Source organism: Malaya genurostris, chromosome 3 (genome assembly GCF_030247185.1).
Source record: "Malaya genurostris strain Urasoe2022 chromosome 3, Malgen_1.1, whole genome shotgun sequence".
Taxonomy (NCBI): Eukaryota; Metazoa; Arthropoda; class Insecta; order Diptera; family Culicidae; genus Malaya; species Malaya genurostris.
In genome coordinates this window covers 179282170-179298401 of record NC_080572.1, presented here as the reverse complement: position 1 = coordinate 179298401, position 16232 = coordinate 179282170, and the positions used below count along the sequence as shown (strand labels likewise).

The window sequence follows — 16232 nt, the reverse complement described above, 5'->3', positions numbered from 1 at the left end:
GGACTCCTATTTGGTACCGATTTACAAAAGTGGAAAAAAATCAGATGTGTGTAATTATCGAGGAATTGCAATTATCTCCTGCAGTCCTAAACTTTTTGAAGCGATAATCAATGAAAAAATGTTTTATCAAGTTAAAAATAGAATCACTAATGTGCAGCATGGATTTTTTAAGGGTCGCTCGACTAATACAAATTTACTCGAATTTGTTAATTACTCACTGGCTGCTATGGATAAGGGTAATTACATAGAAGCTCTCTATACTGACTTCAGCAAAGCATTTGATCGCATTGATATACCTATGTTATTATTCAAACTACAAAAAATAGGAACTGGTCCTGAACTACTCAAATGGCTTGAGTCGTATCTGACTGATCGTCAGCAAATGGTTCGATTTAAAGGGAGGTTATCCAACCATGTCCTAGTAACCGCAGGAGTTCCAAGAGGTTCTCATCTAGGCCCTCTCTTATTCATTTTATTTGTAAACGATATATCTCTTATTTTAAAACACATAAAAGTGTTAATTTATGCCGATGACATGAAGCTCTTCCTAGAAATAAAAAGTGATGTAGACAAGGTGGTATTTCAAGATGAAGTGCAAAAGTTCCATGTCTGGTGTAACAAAAGCCTTTTGAAACTAAACGTCAATAAATGTAAAGTAATAGCTTTCAGTAGGAAACAAAACACACCAGATATCACAATTAAACTAGGCGATCAAACAGTAGAAAGATGTATTAGAATTAGAGATCTAGGAGTAATTTTAGATGAAAAGCTGACTTTCATCGATCACTATAATACGATAAAAGGCAAAGCTAATAACATGCTTGCATTTATAAAACGCTTCAGCTATAATTTTTGCGATCCTTACACGATTAAAACATTATATATTGCCTACGTAAGGTCTATACTTGAATATTGTAGCATTGTTTGGTCTCCATTCTCAATCACTCACAAGGAACGTATAGAATCAGTTCAAAAGCAATTCCTATTATTTGCACTCCGTAAGTTAGGTTGGGCAAGATTTCCTCTACCATCATACAAAGCTCGTTGCATGCTCATTGACATCCACACATTAGAAGAGCGTCGAGAACAATTAATGGTTTCATTCATACATAACATCGTTACACATCGGGTTGATTCATCTTTACTTCTGTCTAAACTTAATTTTTATATACCTTCCCGACAATTACGAAACCGAGCTATATTCTATATAAGTCATTATCGTACCAACTATGCTAAATTTGGTCCATTAAATCAAATGATGTCAACTTATAATAAGCATTGCGGAGCAATTGACTTTACAATGACAACAGCCCAGCTCAAACAATATTTTAATTCAATACGACCTAGGTCCTAGAACATAATGCACATTAATGTTTATTTTAGAAAATATCACACGTGTTAAAATGTAATCAATACAATGTAATGGTCTACTATAGTTTGACGACAAATAAATAAATAAATAAATAAATAAATAAAATAAAAAGCAACTAGGCACTGTATGAGAGCAATTAAATAAAAATGAAAGGCCGCTCGTCGAAGACCGGTTATGCGACAAACATGTCGAACAATGGACATACTTTATGTCTATGCCTTCAATTTGTCAATATAATTGTGACAGGGAGTTTTGAGCTCCGTTTACGTTGTGTTTCGCTTACGACTGCTTTCCTGCAACCATTCAGTCATTGACACGGAAATTCTCATTGGCTTGCGAGCTCTCGTTTCAGTGGCCTTTTACGACATGGAACAGGAAACTAGTGGATCAATCCAATTCAATTAAATTCGATTCATACAATTTCTCTTTTCGAACTGATTTGCAGTACAGCGTAATGAGTGATTCAAATTTCTAACTGTAATAATTTCATGAAAACTAAAAATACCGAAAGTCGGTTTGCTTGGTTCCAATCTTATTTGCTTGTTTTGTTAATAACACGATCGAATGGGTTTCAATCCCATTTCAAAAACACCGCTGCGTGTGCTCGAAAATATTTTGGAAACGGCCATCAGCCGGATCAACAGCGTAAACAACAAAGTTCAGGTGAAATATGTTCCAAGAACACCGAAACAAATTGTCTTGGCATAAAATCCCAATGATGAACGACCTCATCTCGTTGGGTATCCGTCGGTATGAGGTGCGATTTTTCTCTAATTTTAGAAAATCATCTTATAAGTGGGGTAAAGCGACCAGCGGGACGTCACAAGCGCACTAATGCCGGGCATGCCGTGAGGTGTTTCATGCCGTCTTTCCGATGCTCTGTTCTTCGCCCGGAACTCATTTTCACTCAATTCGTTTGCTGTTGTCCTGGTTGGATGCATGCTGCTGTAGAATTGATCAGTCAGTTGTGATCGCAAACGGTGTTCCTGAAATATGTACTTAGCACTTGCATTGGTTATCCGATTTCGATGGAAACGCTTGGTCACCAGTGGTGTTGTTTGGAAATAGATAATAGATTCCCACACACAAACACACAGCACCTCCTCTAGCGCGTAACCTTGCCGGTATGATAATGATGATGATGACGATGATGATGAAAGACACCACTCACGGGTTTACAAACAGCCAAACAAAACGCGCAAACGAAACAGTAAGGAAACAGGTGCCATAGAAACACACTAAAAGTGAAAATTTGTAGGGAGAAAAAACGGCTAGCGTGGAATGCGTCTGTGCTTGCCGGCAAGACTCGAGTAAAATGTTCCGCTATTCTGGTGAGTTCGAGTTCACACCGGTACCCCGCGCTGTCCTAACGAACGTTGATCTGAAAGATAGTAACAATAACAAAATTTCGAATCGTTTGAAGATGCCACCAAGAAACTAATCTCGCTAATGAGATACAGCAAGTGATTGACGGAGGAAAATTGTTTCGGACAAGGATTGACTGATGTGACGTTTCCGTTTGAAGATATGTTTCGAATGCCTGGTGCGATTTGTTCTCGATTTTCCTTTCGCTGCCAGTTTTTCCAACCAACGATAAATTCAGAAAGTACTTAAATTAAAATTAGAAATTGGATTATATTTAGTAAGTGAAAACCATTTCATCGAAATGCGAAAGGCAAAATGAAAATGCTTTGAATTCCGATATCACATAAAAACGGTGAGACTTCTGCGTTCATGAAGTATGTCGTCTGTACATTCAATAACATTTGTTCATTCTATTCCGACATTTTAAGCTTTGTTTGAAAGACACGCGAACCTTGAGCAAGTAAAGTAAATTTCTCAAATAATAACCCATGATCGTGTGAATTCTGTCACCGCGAAGATAATTGCTTAGAAAACAATCGAGTGCATCGAGTGCACACAAAGCTCCTTAACTCGACACACTGCATGTCACTAGTCGACGCTGTCACAGTGATTTTTAATACGTGATTTCTTACATCATCAACCCCGGCAATTTTGCGATTCTGCCACTATCCGCATTTTCGCACGTTGCCAACATTTTCTTGAAGAATAATTGTTATTGTCTGACATTACTATCCGAATCGGCACAATCACTGTCGTGACGTACTGCATTCGTACCCCGTTGACTCACCATCTATTCGTGTTTAATTTTGACAGGCTATCTGTCATCTAGGTTTTATGGATCAAACTCGAGGCCTGCAGTAATTTCGGCAAGCGTGTTCGTTTTTTTTCTTTCTTTCGTTGTCGAGTTCGGAAGCAAAAAGCGTGATTAAAGCAGGTAACCGCCGTCGGTCGGTGCTTCGTTTTCTGATAGTAGTAGGTTAAATTCGTTGCTCTCATTACCACTTTATAGCAAACCGACCACATCGGCATGCACCCACGCGTCTTATAAAACACGCTAAATGACGCTAAAAACCTCACTATCGATCAAACTTGATGATGTTTTGTCTGCCAGGGCGTCTCCCGTACACCAGAAAACCGATTCTCGGCAACTGTCTAGCCCAAGCTCGACTCACCGCTCAATTGCCGACACCGTCGACGGCGACGGGAGCAAATTCTTTGTACAGTTTAGTAATCGCATATCTCGATTGCCACTGGCCGGATGACAAGCGTAGTGGGTGGCGGTGATGGTGCAGAAAACACCTTTGATGAATAACCGTATCTAAGACTACAGTGGCCCGAGTGTCCGCTCTGGCAGGCTACCCGACGCCCGACGACCAGACAGTCATTGCAGCGAAATTTCATTAAAATCTGCTAGAACTATGGTAGGATGAGAAACAGTGCGGATTTTGTTTAAGAAGGCGACATTTTCTGAGAAAATTTATGTCTGTTGATGATGTGATGCAGTTAATTTTTCAACCTGTATAGCAAGAAAGCATTCTAGTTTTAATGCACGCTAAACAAAATTCAGTTCTCGGTCGGAACCCACGGTTTTGCATTTCTCTTATAGAAAGAATACGCAATCACGGTCAAAACCGACTTTTGAACTACGCAGAGCTTAAAAATGTTACGCTATCTCTGTAAAAGAATCCAATCCAACAGCCTTGTATTCGTTTTTTTACCGTCTCATTTCGTAAATGATCGCCTTCAAAATAAACGAAGAGAGACGAAGCATTTTGGTCTCTCATTACCAAGAAGAGAGTATCAATGTTAACGTCACTCGTTCCACTACGATAAGAAGAAAACCAAAATAACGTTTGCAAGGAGAATCAGTCGAATTTCAATTCTCATTCTTTCTTCGATATAAAGAAAATCTGTGCTATGAAGAGTGTCTAAAATATGATAAATCGAAATAATTACCCCCAGGAAATTCTATGGACTATACTTAGCGCTCGTATCCGTACTGTACTTCACAGTATTGTACTGTATTTTTTACCCAAATACTGCATACTGGTTTTACCCCTGTATGTATTTGAATTTGTACTGTATTTTCCCCTGCACTTTGAATTAAATTATTAATGCATCCTATTTTTATTCACCGCAATACAAAAGTGACAACACGTAGCAAATATAAATAGGGAAGACCGGGGCGAAAATAGTTAGCATTTTCACATGCGTGAAATGGTTCCCTGAGCCAGACCGTGAATTAGAGAATGAGTAAAACGTTTTCTATAGATTTAACTCAAAGGCATATGCTAATACCATCTAACGGGTCAACATAAACCGCTGAGCAGATGTAAAGACTGTCCCAGAAAGTATGGACGCAACCAAAAACCGCTGCCATTTCCCAATGGTTCAGAATCTGTCAATTTTTATGGCTGCGACCTGTTGTTTACACTCTTCTCTAACCACTTGTGCAGTTGTTCATTCGTTTTCATTCGTTTGTTTCGAAATGCGTGGACTTTCAGCAGAACAACGTCGAAAAATTGTATACAAATGGCGCACAGAACGCGGAATGTCGCTGAGAAAGATAGCAAAAATGGAAGGAGTAAGTGAAACAGCCGTGCATAATGCAATCAGGAAGTTCGGTGAGGATAACACCTTTGGGGATAAACCGAAAACGGGTCGAAAAAAGGTCCTGCTAACCCTCAGTTTGATAAACGTACACTGAAGGCGTTCAAGCAAAAGAAGGAGGTTTCATTTCGGGATGTGGCCAAAAAAGTGGGCACTTCGAAGTCAAATGTTCTTCGTGTTAAAGAACGTTTGAATCTTCGAACCTATAAGAAGCAGAAACAACCAAAACGTAGTCCGATACAAGAAGCATCGATCAGGTCAAGGGTTCGAAAGCTATACAATACGATTCTTGCTGGAAATTTGAACTGCATAATCATGGACGACGAAACCTAAGTGAAACTCGATTACAAATCCTTGCCGGGACCACACTTTTATACAGTGCCAGAAGGGCAAGTGTTAAACCAATCCGAGACATCGATTGAAGTCGAAAAATTTGGCAAGAAAGCTATGGTCTGGCAAGCAATTTGTAGCTGCGGTAAGATTTCGAAACCCTTCACCACCACTGCTTCAATGAACAGCGAAATATACTTTTATGTTTCTTTTTGGCAACACTGTTTTTGACAGATTACACGTGAATCGTGTCTAGTATTTTTGCCAAATTTGTTCAGTTTGAACTATAAACTAATCATGAATCGTCGTTTGGTCTGTAATTTAATGGACGCCGGCAAAGTTGAAGGAAGATCCACTTTTTTATTGATAAATTGTGTTCAGTGACCAAGCTCATTTCTGGCTGAATGGATATGTCAACAAGCAAAATTGCCGCATCTGGAGTAAAGACTAGTCAGAAGCATTGCAAGAACTATCAATGCAACACAAAAAAATTACTGTTTGGTGTGGACAGAGCTGCTAAATGTCACTATCAACTAGCAACTTTGCACGACGAAGATTGGAAAGCTTATGTCACTGGACGGCTGCCAACCAGGCTCTACCAATCATCATATATTGAGTGTTTGGGAGCCGATCTGTCAGAACTTAAATTTTCTTGATATCACACTCACCAGGACGCTCATTTATTGTCGATGCGATTGATATTATCTTCATTTCTCCTGTCACTGCTTGATTACGATATGACTACATATTAATCAAGCAGCATAAACATTGGAATAAATTCATTTACACCAATAAACTCCGAAGTCCGATGACTTTTTGCAAAGAACAATGAACTTTATCAATTTATGTTTATGTTAGTACTCTCATGGATTTTTTTTTACTTCAACAGGGAATAGGAGAATAAGAGTTAAAACAAAAAAGTCAACTTCTACTTGGTCATAGAACTATCGAGTATCTCATTTCACAGACACTTTGACCGTACCGATTACAGTTGACGATGATTTTAGTCAGTCTATCAAGGTCATTTGACATAACTGACACTTTTCAGCTCTGATATGGAGCTAGTGTGCTAAAATATGATCTAGCTCAGAACCTGAAATCTTCAAAGTTTTTTTCTGAGGAAAGTTGTTTGGGATGTCAAGGTCTACATTATGAAGAATATGTTAGCTAGGAATTCATTCGCCAAGCACTCCTACAGCGCTCGAAAGTGTCTGGTAGAAGACATATTACGCTATATCTCTGAAACATGATGATTTAGAACGTCGGTGATTGGAGTTAATAAAATTCTTCCATTTGGTGGCGCTTGGTGTGGTCATGAAAAAATTCATAGAATTTATACGTTTTGCAGACCATAGAAACATTTTGCATACCTTCGATATGACAAGGGGTGGATGTAGCAAGTACCTTTAAAATGGGGTGTTTAATGTTAGTAACAGCATAACTCCCAAGCTACTGAATGGATTGCCACCAAACTTGGCACAGATACTTCTTGCTCTTCAGAGATGGTCATAAAAGGGAGAGAGCGTAGCAAATGTCCTTAACCGGGGGGATGGGTGAGTGGGAAAAGGGGGAACGAGAAATCGATAGTTTTTTAAGACCATAGAAACATTTTGCATACCGTAGATATGTTTATATGTATTTTTATGGGGAAGGTGACCTAGCAAGGAAATTCAACAGAAGATCATGAGAAAGATTATGATCGAACATAACTCCAAAACAACTCAATAGATTGTCAACTTTCTTGGCACAAATATTTCTTGCTGTTCATTGGATCTTATAAGAGATATTTTAAAGAGAAAGGGGTGATTGCAGTAAATGTTTGCTAACAGGGGGAATTTGAGGCCAAATGATTCGAGTTTTACGAAATCGAAATTTTTCGACAGGCACAGATATTTATAACAACTAAGAAATGATCATAAGGATATTTATACGCGTGAAAAGATAGCAAGGGTCTATTGAAGAACCTCTCAGCTCAATTGTTTGTAAATATCGGAATAATTCCAAACGACAACTCAGTAAATTATCACCAAACTTGGCAGAGGTACTTTTTGCAAGTCAGAGGTGGTAATAAAGCTATTTTTTTCTTGTCGAGATCAGATATTCATTGCACAGATGAACAAAAGGTTGGAGTTTGTAGCAAGTGCCTCTAAAAAGAGGTTTATTGTTAAATTTATCTTATTTGTCAACAAACGAGGGAAGCCGGAGGATATAGACTAGGAGAAAAGAGTCTGGAAAATCAATTTTCATCTTCCCCCTCTATTTTTTTGACGAGCACAGAAACTTTTTACACCACCCAGAGCGCAGAGAGCTGTTGCAAGTTCACTAACAAAAGGGGAGTTCAATGTAAAATTCATTCAACGAGAAACGATACTTCTTGATTAATACAGATACGACCTTCGCATCAAAATAGATTAAAGGGTTATTTCAAGGAAGGAGTGTAGCGAGTGCCCCAAACATGGGAAGTATAAAAAGAATTGATCGGATTTTACGAAAAAAATGGTACTTCTTGACCAGTACTGCATATTTCTAGCAACTAAGTGAGGGTCACAAAAAATATTCCCAAGAGGAAGGGGGAATAAATATTCTAAACCAAGGGAGGTAAAATTGATCTGAATTGACGAAGAATTGAGAAAACGGTCGAACCGAGCTGATGAAAATAAGTTTACGATAACATTTGAATTAACTGAATCGTTATTCTATAGAACGAAAGTATTTTCTAACGTAGTTATAAGCAGCCATTCGTTATCAAATAATCATTATCACAATCTTGAGCAATTGTGTGGAAATAAGTCGATAGTCAATGATCAGAACAATTTCAAAATTGTTTTTGCGGCCTTACCTTCACGAAATATTTCCGAGCAACGCCGGGTAATTCAGCTAGTATGATATAAAGAAAAGCGTATTATTCAAAGGATTTGTTAGTTGATGCACGAATAAACATTCACTTTGGAAATACCGATCGTCGATTTCTGAACCACAGACAATAACGGTCAAAACAACAACCGAAAATAATAGTCAGAACATTTAACATCTTTTTTTAACTAAACGCGAAAACTGTTAATGAATCTGATACTTAACGTACCCCACCAGAAGGAAATCGTTGACGTCAAATGTATCTTTCATATCAAGTTCCTGAAGAAGGTCTTTCTGTGGCTGACGATCAGCGCGATGAGAATGCCCAAGCCGCTGTTCGTTCTCGAAAGAGAATGAGGCCTTTTGGCTGGATCTGGTGAAGGCCCAGTATGCCAGGTGATCACTAAAGGAGATGAAGTAGTTTCATATAGACGTGGCATCAATGATCGTCAACCTATCCAATGTCTAATGTGTTATTCCTCGCTCAGAAAGTATAAACTCCACCTACAGGTTCGACACTAACATCCGAGTCCCCGTCCCTGTCCACCATCTTCATTGGAACTAACAAGATCTTTTTTTGTCACTAACTTTTACGTTCCCCCTTCCCTGTCTCTTCTCCATCTCGATGGCAACTAATTAGAGCTCTAGCGTGTTCAGACATTTTGTTCCCACATCACCTTTTAACCCCGTTTCCACAATATTTACTTTTTTTTCATTCTCTTCCGCAACATCACCATCATCGTCCACGGAAGACCGCTCCAGTCGAAAACCAGCATGCGGGCCATCCGCCGGGCCTTCGTAGACTGGGGGTGTTTCACGCGGACCCACACGGACCGAAGGATGCGGCCAACATGGATATTCGCCAACGCCATATGGAAGACCCTCATGCAATATTCAATTCACCGGCCACTGCCAATCACACCAGTAGAGAAGGCAAATGCGCTAGGCCAGCAGTTTGTGTGTTCTCACAATTTAGGACTCAACATTGTTAGTCCATATGAAAGAGCCGTTGCTGATAGCGTAGCTGAGGTTAACCAATCAGACAGCTTGGTTCCTGAGGAAAGTAGAGTCACTGCGAATGAGCTGATGGCTTTTGTGAAAAAATCCAAAAATATGAAGGCCCCCGGTTTCGACAACACATTCAACATTGAGCTGAAACATTTGAGTATTCGCTCATTTGTCTTCTTAGCTAAACTTTTTAACAGGTGCTGGGAGCTTGGTTACTTCCCTTCAATGTGGAAGTTAGCTAAAGTTATCCCAGTTTTGAACCCGGGGAAAGATCCTTCCTTTTCCAAGAGCTATCGGCCCATCAGCTTACTCTCTGCCCTATCCAAGCTGTTTGAAAAGTCAATACAAAGGCGAATTCTTTCTTTTGCAGATGAACAGGATATAAAAGGTGATTTTTTTGAGGTTAGGATTTTCATGCATTAGTATTTGCTCAGATTTTTTGAGGTTATGATTTTCATGCATTATTATTTGCTCAGTATGCTCTGACATTTCATCATGAATAGACTTACTAACGAGCAACGCTTGCAAATCAGTGAATGGGCCCTAGAAAAGTTGGCAGAAAATCCGCTTTTTTATCGACAAATTTTGTTCACCGATGAGGCTCATTTCTGGTTGAATGGCTACGTAAATAAGCAAAATTGCCGCATTTGGAGTGAAGAGCAACCAGAAGCCGTTCAAGAACTGCCCATGCATCCCGAAAAATGCACTGTTTGGTGTGGTTTGTACGCTGGTGGAATCATTGGACCGTATTTTTTCAAAGATGCTGTTGGACGCAACGTTACAGTGAATGGCGATCGCTATCGTTCGATGCTAACAAACTTTTTGTTGCCAAAAATGGAAGAACTGAACTTGGTTGACATGTGGTTTCAACAAGATGGCGCTACATGCCACACAGCTCGCGATTCTATGGCCATTTTGAGGGAAAACTTCGGAGAACAATTCATCTCAAGAAATGGACCGGTAAGTTGGCCACCAAGATCATGCGATTTGACGCCTTTAGACTATTTTTTGTGGGGCTACGTCAAGTCTAAAGTCTACAGAAATAAGCCAGTAACTATTCCAGCTTTGGAAGACAACATTTCCGAAGAAATTCGGGCTATTCCGGCCGAAATGCTCGAAAAAGTTGCCCAAAATTGGACTTTCCGAATGGACCACCTAAGACGCAGCCGCGGTCAACATTTAAATGAAATTATCTTCAAAAAGTAAATGTCATGTACCAATCTAACGTTTAAAATAAAGAACCGATGAGATTTTGCAAATTTTATGCGTTTTATTGTTTAAAAAAGTTCTCAAGCTCTTAAAAAATCACCCTGTATTTCTGGAAGAACAGTTTGGGTTCCGGAAAGGAAGATCCACCATCCACCAGCTCACAAGGGTTAACAACGTCATCCAGCAAAACAAATCAGTGTCCAAAACGACTGCCATGGCAATATTGGATATTGAAAAGGCATTCGATAATGTGTGGCACGATGGCCTGGTGTTTAAACTGCATCGGTATAATTTTCCCATGTATCTTATTAAAATTATCAAAAATTATCTTGCAGATAGAGCATTCCAGGTTTCTCTGAATAATGCACTTTCAGAATAATTTACTATTCCTGCTGGTGTACCCCAGGGAAGTATCCTAGGTCCCATTCTATACAACATTTTCACATCAGACATCCCACCTCTTCCAGGTGGTGGTGTTCTGTCACAATTTGCTGATGATACTGCCATTCTTTACAAAGGTCGTGTCATTAATGCTCTGAAAAATAAACTACAGACAGGTCTGGACGCTTTAACGGAATATTTTACAAGCTGGAAAATTGTGATCAATGCAGCAAAAACTCAGGTCATCTTGTTTCCACATTCAAGATCTCCAAAACTTGTTCCATCAGACGAATGCAGAATACGATTCGGTGATGAGGTCATTCAATGGTCCGATGAAGTTATCTATCTAGGACTCACCTTTGACAGACATCTGATATTCAGGTCACATGTTGACAAAATCGTTCAAAAATGCAGCATACTCATTAGGTCTCTGTATCCGCTGATTTGTAGAACATCTAAACTATGCCTGAAGAATCAGATGGCTGTCTATAAACAAATCATCTACCCCGCAATTGAATACGCAGTCCCTGTTTGGCGGGGTTGTGCACGAACACACAAACTTAGGCTTCAACGCATTCAAAGTAAGATCTTAAAGATGATTCTAAATCTACCCCCTTGGACAAGGACTAGTGAAGTACATGAGATGGCCTCACTGGATATACTAGAACAAAATTTCGAACAATACTGCACGAAATTTGAAGAGAGGTGCTCAATCTCTGAAATACAAATAATTTAAAATTTGTACGTATTAGGTTAGGGATAGTTATAAGTAGGTAGACATTTTATAAATAATTTAAATAAATATTATGATTAAACATTAGTATGTAAAACAAGAGTAACTAAAACACCTAATATTAATAACGAATCGTATGAACAACAAAGATGAAAGGCCAAAGGGTCAAAACACTTGTACTGTAAAATGTTGATGTAATACACAAAAATAAGATTAATAAACAGATATTTATGCAAAAAAAAAAAAAAAAAAAAAAAAAACCGGCCACTGCCGATCGCCAGCTGAAAGCTGCATTCTCGAGAATCTGCTACCCCGATACTACATTACATTCTAGTTTTAAGTTAGTCGTAATTAAGATTAGTAAATACCCTTGGCATCTTAGAATGCGAATAAAACTGACGATTTCTTTATGCTTCCGAATATAAATTACAGAATTTTGATGTCAATTATTTAATTTTCGATTTGAATATTACAGTGAAAGAAACTATAAAAGGGCAGTACCGGATTAATTTCTGGCATTCAGAAGGACCAAATTATGTAATCTTCTAAGATATTGACACTGTTATGATAAAAACGATATTAAACACTGTTGCGAATTTTGCAATGGAGAAATTTTCACGTAGCTAATCAATTTAATCCCAGATTTGCACTACACTAATGGTTTTACTGAAGCACTAGAAGAAATGAAAGATTTTCAATAAAAGTTGACCTTCCATACTCGTTCAGTAGAACTGATATGTACTTGACTACCTCAAATCCGTCGTCCGGGTGCGAAAAAGGCAAGCAAGCGTGATGAATTTCCCTCATTATTTCTAAAAGATTTAGTTAACAGCGTTTTTCAATTATTTATGGTTATCTCACGCTGTTAAAATTTAATCACATATTCCTGATCACATTTCCGATAGCTTGTAGGAAAAAATATGTTATTGGGTTAAGTACATCAAGAGATATTCGCGATAAAGTTGTGCCCATTCCTGTACAGGGTAAATTTAGAAATGGCGCCCCATACTAAAGTAAGTCGTATTCACGACAAAAATATTGGAATATGTACATATCTTGCGAAAAAAAAAATTCAAGCTACAACAACCGTTCTGGAAGGACGTACGGAAGAAAGAAGAAAAATAAAAGAACAAATCGATGAATTACAGAAGCAATTAGATAAGTCGATGAAAGAAGATGACGCATACAAACAAAAAGTTGATAATTACAACAATGAGCTACAGAAATTAATTCCGGAGTACGAAACTGTCGTAGATACAATGGTCAAAATGGATTCCCTTATAAATAAAAGAAATTAGTAATCTGATAATTCTTCTTTTTTCAAATTTTTCCAAGATAATTCGCATAGGAACGGGGAAAGATTTTTACATTTTTATGCAGTTTTTTTACATAACATTTTTGAGTGAGAATCGCGTTGTCAAAAAATCAGTACTGAACTTTTCCGCAGTGAGTTTTCTGATCAATGATTTTTTGTCTAAAAATAACTTTTATGTCTATTTTCAGATCCAGCATGGCAGGCGAGGAACAGTTTTATGAGAAAGCCGCTGAATTGCAGGAGTGTAATAAAAAAATATTGGAATATGAAACGATCGATTTTCGATCACGGTTCCCCTTTTACACGCATTCGGATGATTCGTCATCCTTGCGCGAAAAAGCCAAGCAAAAGTAAAGAGTTTTCCGCGTTGTTTTCAAAGTTTAAGAAAACCTTATTTTTCAGTTGTTTGTGGTTATCTCACACTGTTCAAAATATTATTCCAAATTCCTGATCATATTTTTGATGAAATGGTGAAAGAATTATGTTGCTGCCGTTAATACAAGTTGAGATATTCACGATTAACTTCTGCCCATTCTTCCATATGGCTAATTTTGAAAAGGCACCCCATAGTAAAGTAAGTCGTATTCACGACAAAACTATCCAATGTCCTCCAGATGTGTGGTGCTACAACAATAATCTCGCAAGCTAAAATAAGGAGGATTATTGGTGTCAAAGCTGCAAAAGTGTTGACATGAAATCTTTTCCTTGATCACGGTTATGGTTCCGGACAACTGCCACAGGAAGCATTTTTGTAAAACGCAACATAGAATTAAAGGAATAATTGTTCCATTAAAATTTATTTTTGCATTTTTGTTTCGCCTAACGGAATTAGTCCTATTTTGATGCAGTTATTTAGTTGTTGCTTTTGAATAATCATTTTTGGAGTTTCCCAAAATTTTTGCCCCGCAAGTTTTTTTTTCCAAAAGTAACAGCAAAAAAGATAACATAATGTGATATCAATTGGAAAATTGATGAGCTGAGATCAAATTAAGATTTCAATGTGATGTTGCTATCATAATAAGATTTCGATTTGCTCTCGTTTTGATGTTTGACTTTGCTCGGGGAACCATCCCGTTTACCAATTCAACGAAAAATCTTCCTTTCAAACTTACGTTCAAATAATAATAATAATAATGTTCTTCGATCAACTTAAACACAACACTGAACGGTACCTATTAATTTTGTCACCTCCCACTTCTGTTTCATTTTCCTGTCGCAAAGGTGTGGAAACATGACGGAAACAAAACAAGCAGCACTAACCATATGCAAATGAGTTGGCCTTGTCTCATAACCGCGTTGACAGAATCAGTTTTTCTTCGAAGGCCATACGAAACAGCAACTAGCCCTACGATCTTCGACCGACTTCCGTACTCGGCCGTAGGAGCCTATAATTCTCCCCATTGCCACCCATTAAAATACTATTAATTTCGTTTAATGGAAAAGCTACGCTCGCCATGCATAAAATTTGCCATAAATTAGAAGTCCTGGCAAGAGAAGCAGAACAGGAAATGTATGCTATTAGTTATTAGCCGCCAAGAAACAGGAAAAAAAATCGGTGACTTCCACGGGACGTATCGCAGCACGCACAAGCGATGTTGAATAGCCGAACCCTTCGGCAAGCGGTGACTGACATGTTGGCCTGGTCCTGCCGGTGCCTCAATAAGTTTGCGTGACCCGTAGCAAAACAAATTAGGACGAGAAAATGGTCCCCTATCCTGTATCATCTGTTTTCTACGCGTATATCAGTGAAAGAAAAAAGTATTGCGTATTTTCCGGCTCCGCTCAGCGCCACGCTACAGCCGTGCCGGTACTGGTGGCGGTTGTCGTATGAGAATTTAGTCCCCTGCTCTGGATTTTTCACCATGTCTGCTCCGGAAATGGTGGATCAGCCCAATCGGCTGAGCCTGATGGAATGGAAAATAATTTATGAATGACATGACAGCGAAAGTTTTTCAGTTTCGTTTTTCGAACCACGCAAGTTTAGCTCTGGCCATATGATTGATGAGCTTCCCAGCAGGAAGGGTCGAATGGCACGCGTTTCGTGACATGACGTATCTTCCGTCGTTTTTGGGTGTTTTGAAGTTTGTTGTTCTACATATTCAAACCGACTAATTTGTGCATTTCGCGGGGCCCCAACCGGTACCGGGTGCAATAATTTATGACTGTTTAATCACAAAGCTAGCTATCTGACGTATGAAAACTGATAGACAGAGGCAATATATTCACAAATTGAAACTTACCCAGAGTTTGGCTCAGTACCGTTCGGCCGTCCTCGCCGTGGCATGCGTTTCGGGCATCGAATGGATTGGTGAACTGCACGAAGGCGTATCCTTTGTGCATGGAAATGCCTGAAAGGGAAGAGTTTAGAAAATTAAACTTATTTTTTGTTAATTAAGAGGTTCGAAAAAAATTTTTTTTAAATAAAGTGTCAATGTATCCGAAAAATACTCGGAATCGGTTCAATTCAAACCACGTGGGTCATTATTTTCAGCTGGTTCTTTTCTTTTCTTGGTGATAGCACTGTTCTCTACATGGAACGACCGAGATCAGCTCTGCGCCTAATTCGTATTACTGTTTTTAAATTAGTTGATTTTAACAACAAAATTTCCAAAATAACTATGAAATTAGTTAAAATTGAGAATTTACTTTGCTGAAAAAAACTCTTATTTTTAGAGAATGTGTTTAGTTGGCGAATATCGTGGACACAAACCAGCAATATTTCAATCCAACACGAAATTCTCATTGACAACTAATTTTGTTATTAAAATCAGAATATTTGTTTCTATTTATCTATCACCATCATTGCTGAAGGACAGTACAAAGAAAACAAAAATGAAATTTGTTTTATTAACAAGTTTATTAACCAAAAACTCATGCGAAGTGTCAAAGCAAAACAATCCATTAAAAAGCTAAAAAGGACAGCCGTGTTGCAACTGCTTGCAAATTGTTTTGATGTTTTTCGCGATATATCCATATATAAATTTCTATACCGATGTGTGAAAATGACGTAAACTTATAGTGGCAAGTATATTTGTTCAGAATTTGTGCGCATTTGA

General features: G+C 38.4%; 1 protein-coding gene across 1 annotated transcript in view; it reads right to left on the bottom strand.

Annotated features, from left to right (window-relative positions):
* The window catches only part of LOC131439273 (uncharacterized), a 270667-nt gene that overhangs the window by 111585 nt on the left and 142850 nt on the right, over nt 1-16232 (bottom strand). Inside the window, exon 3 of the mRNA XM_058610087.1 lies at nt 15417-15524. Coding sequence (XP_058466070.1) covers nt 15417-15524 — 108 coding nt within the window. The remainder of the gene's footprint in view (nt 1-15416; nt 15525-16232) is intronic.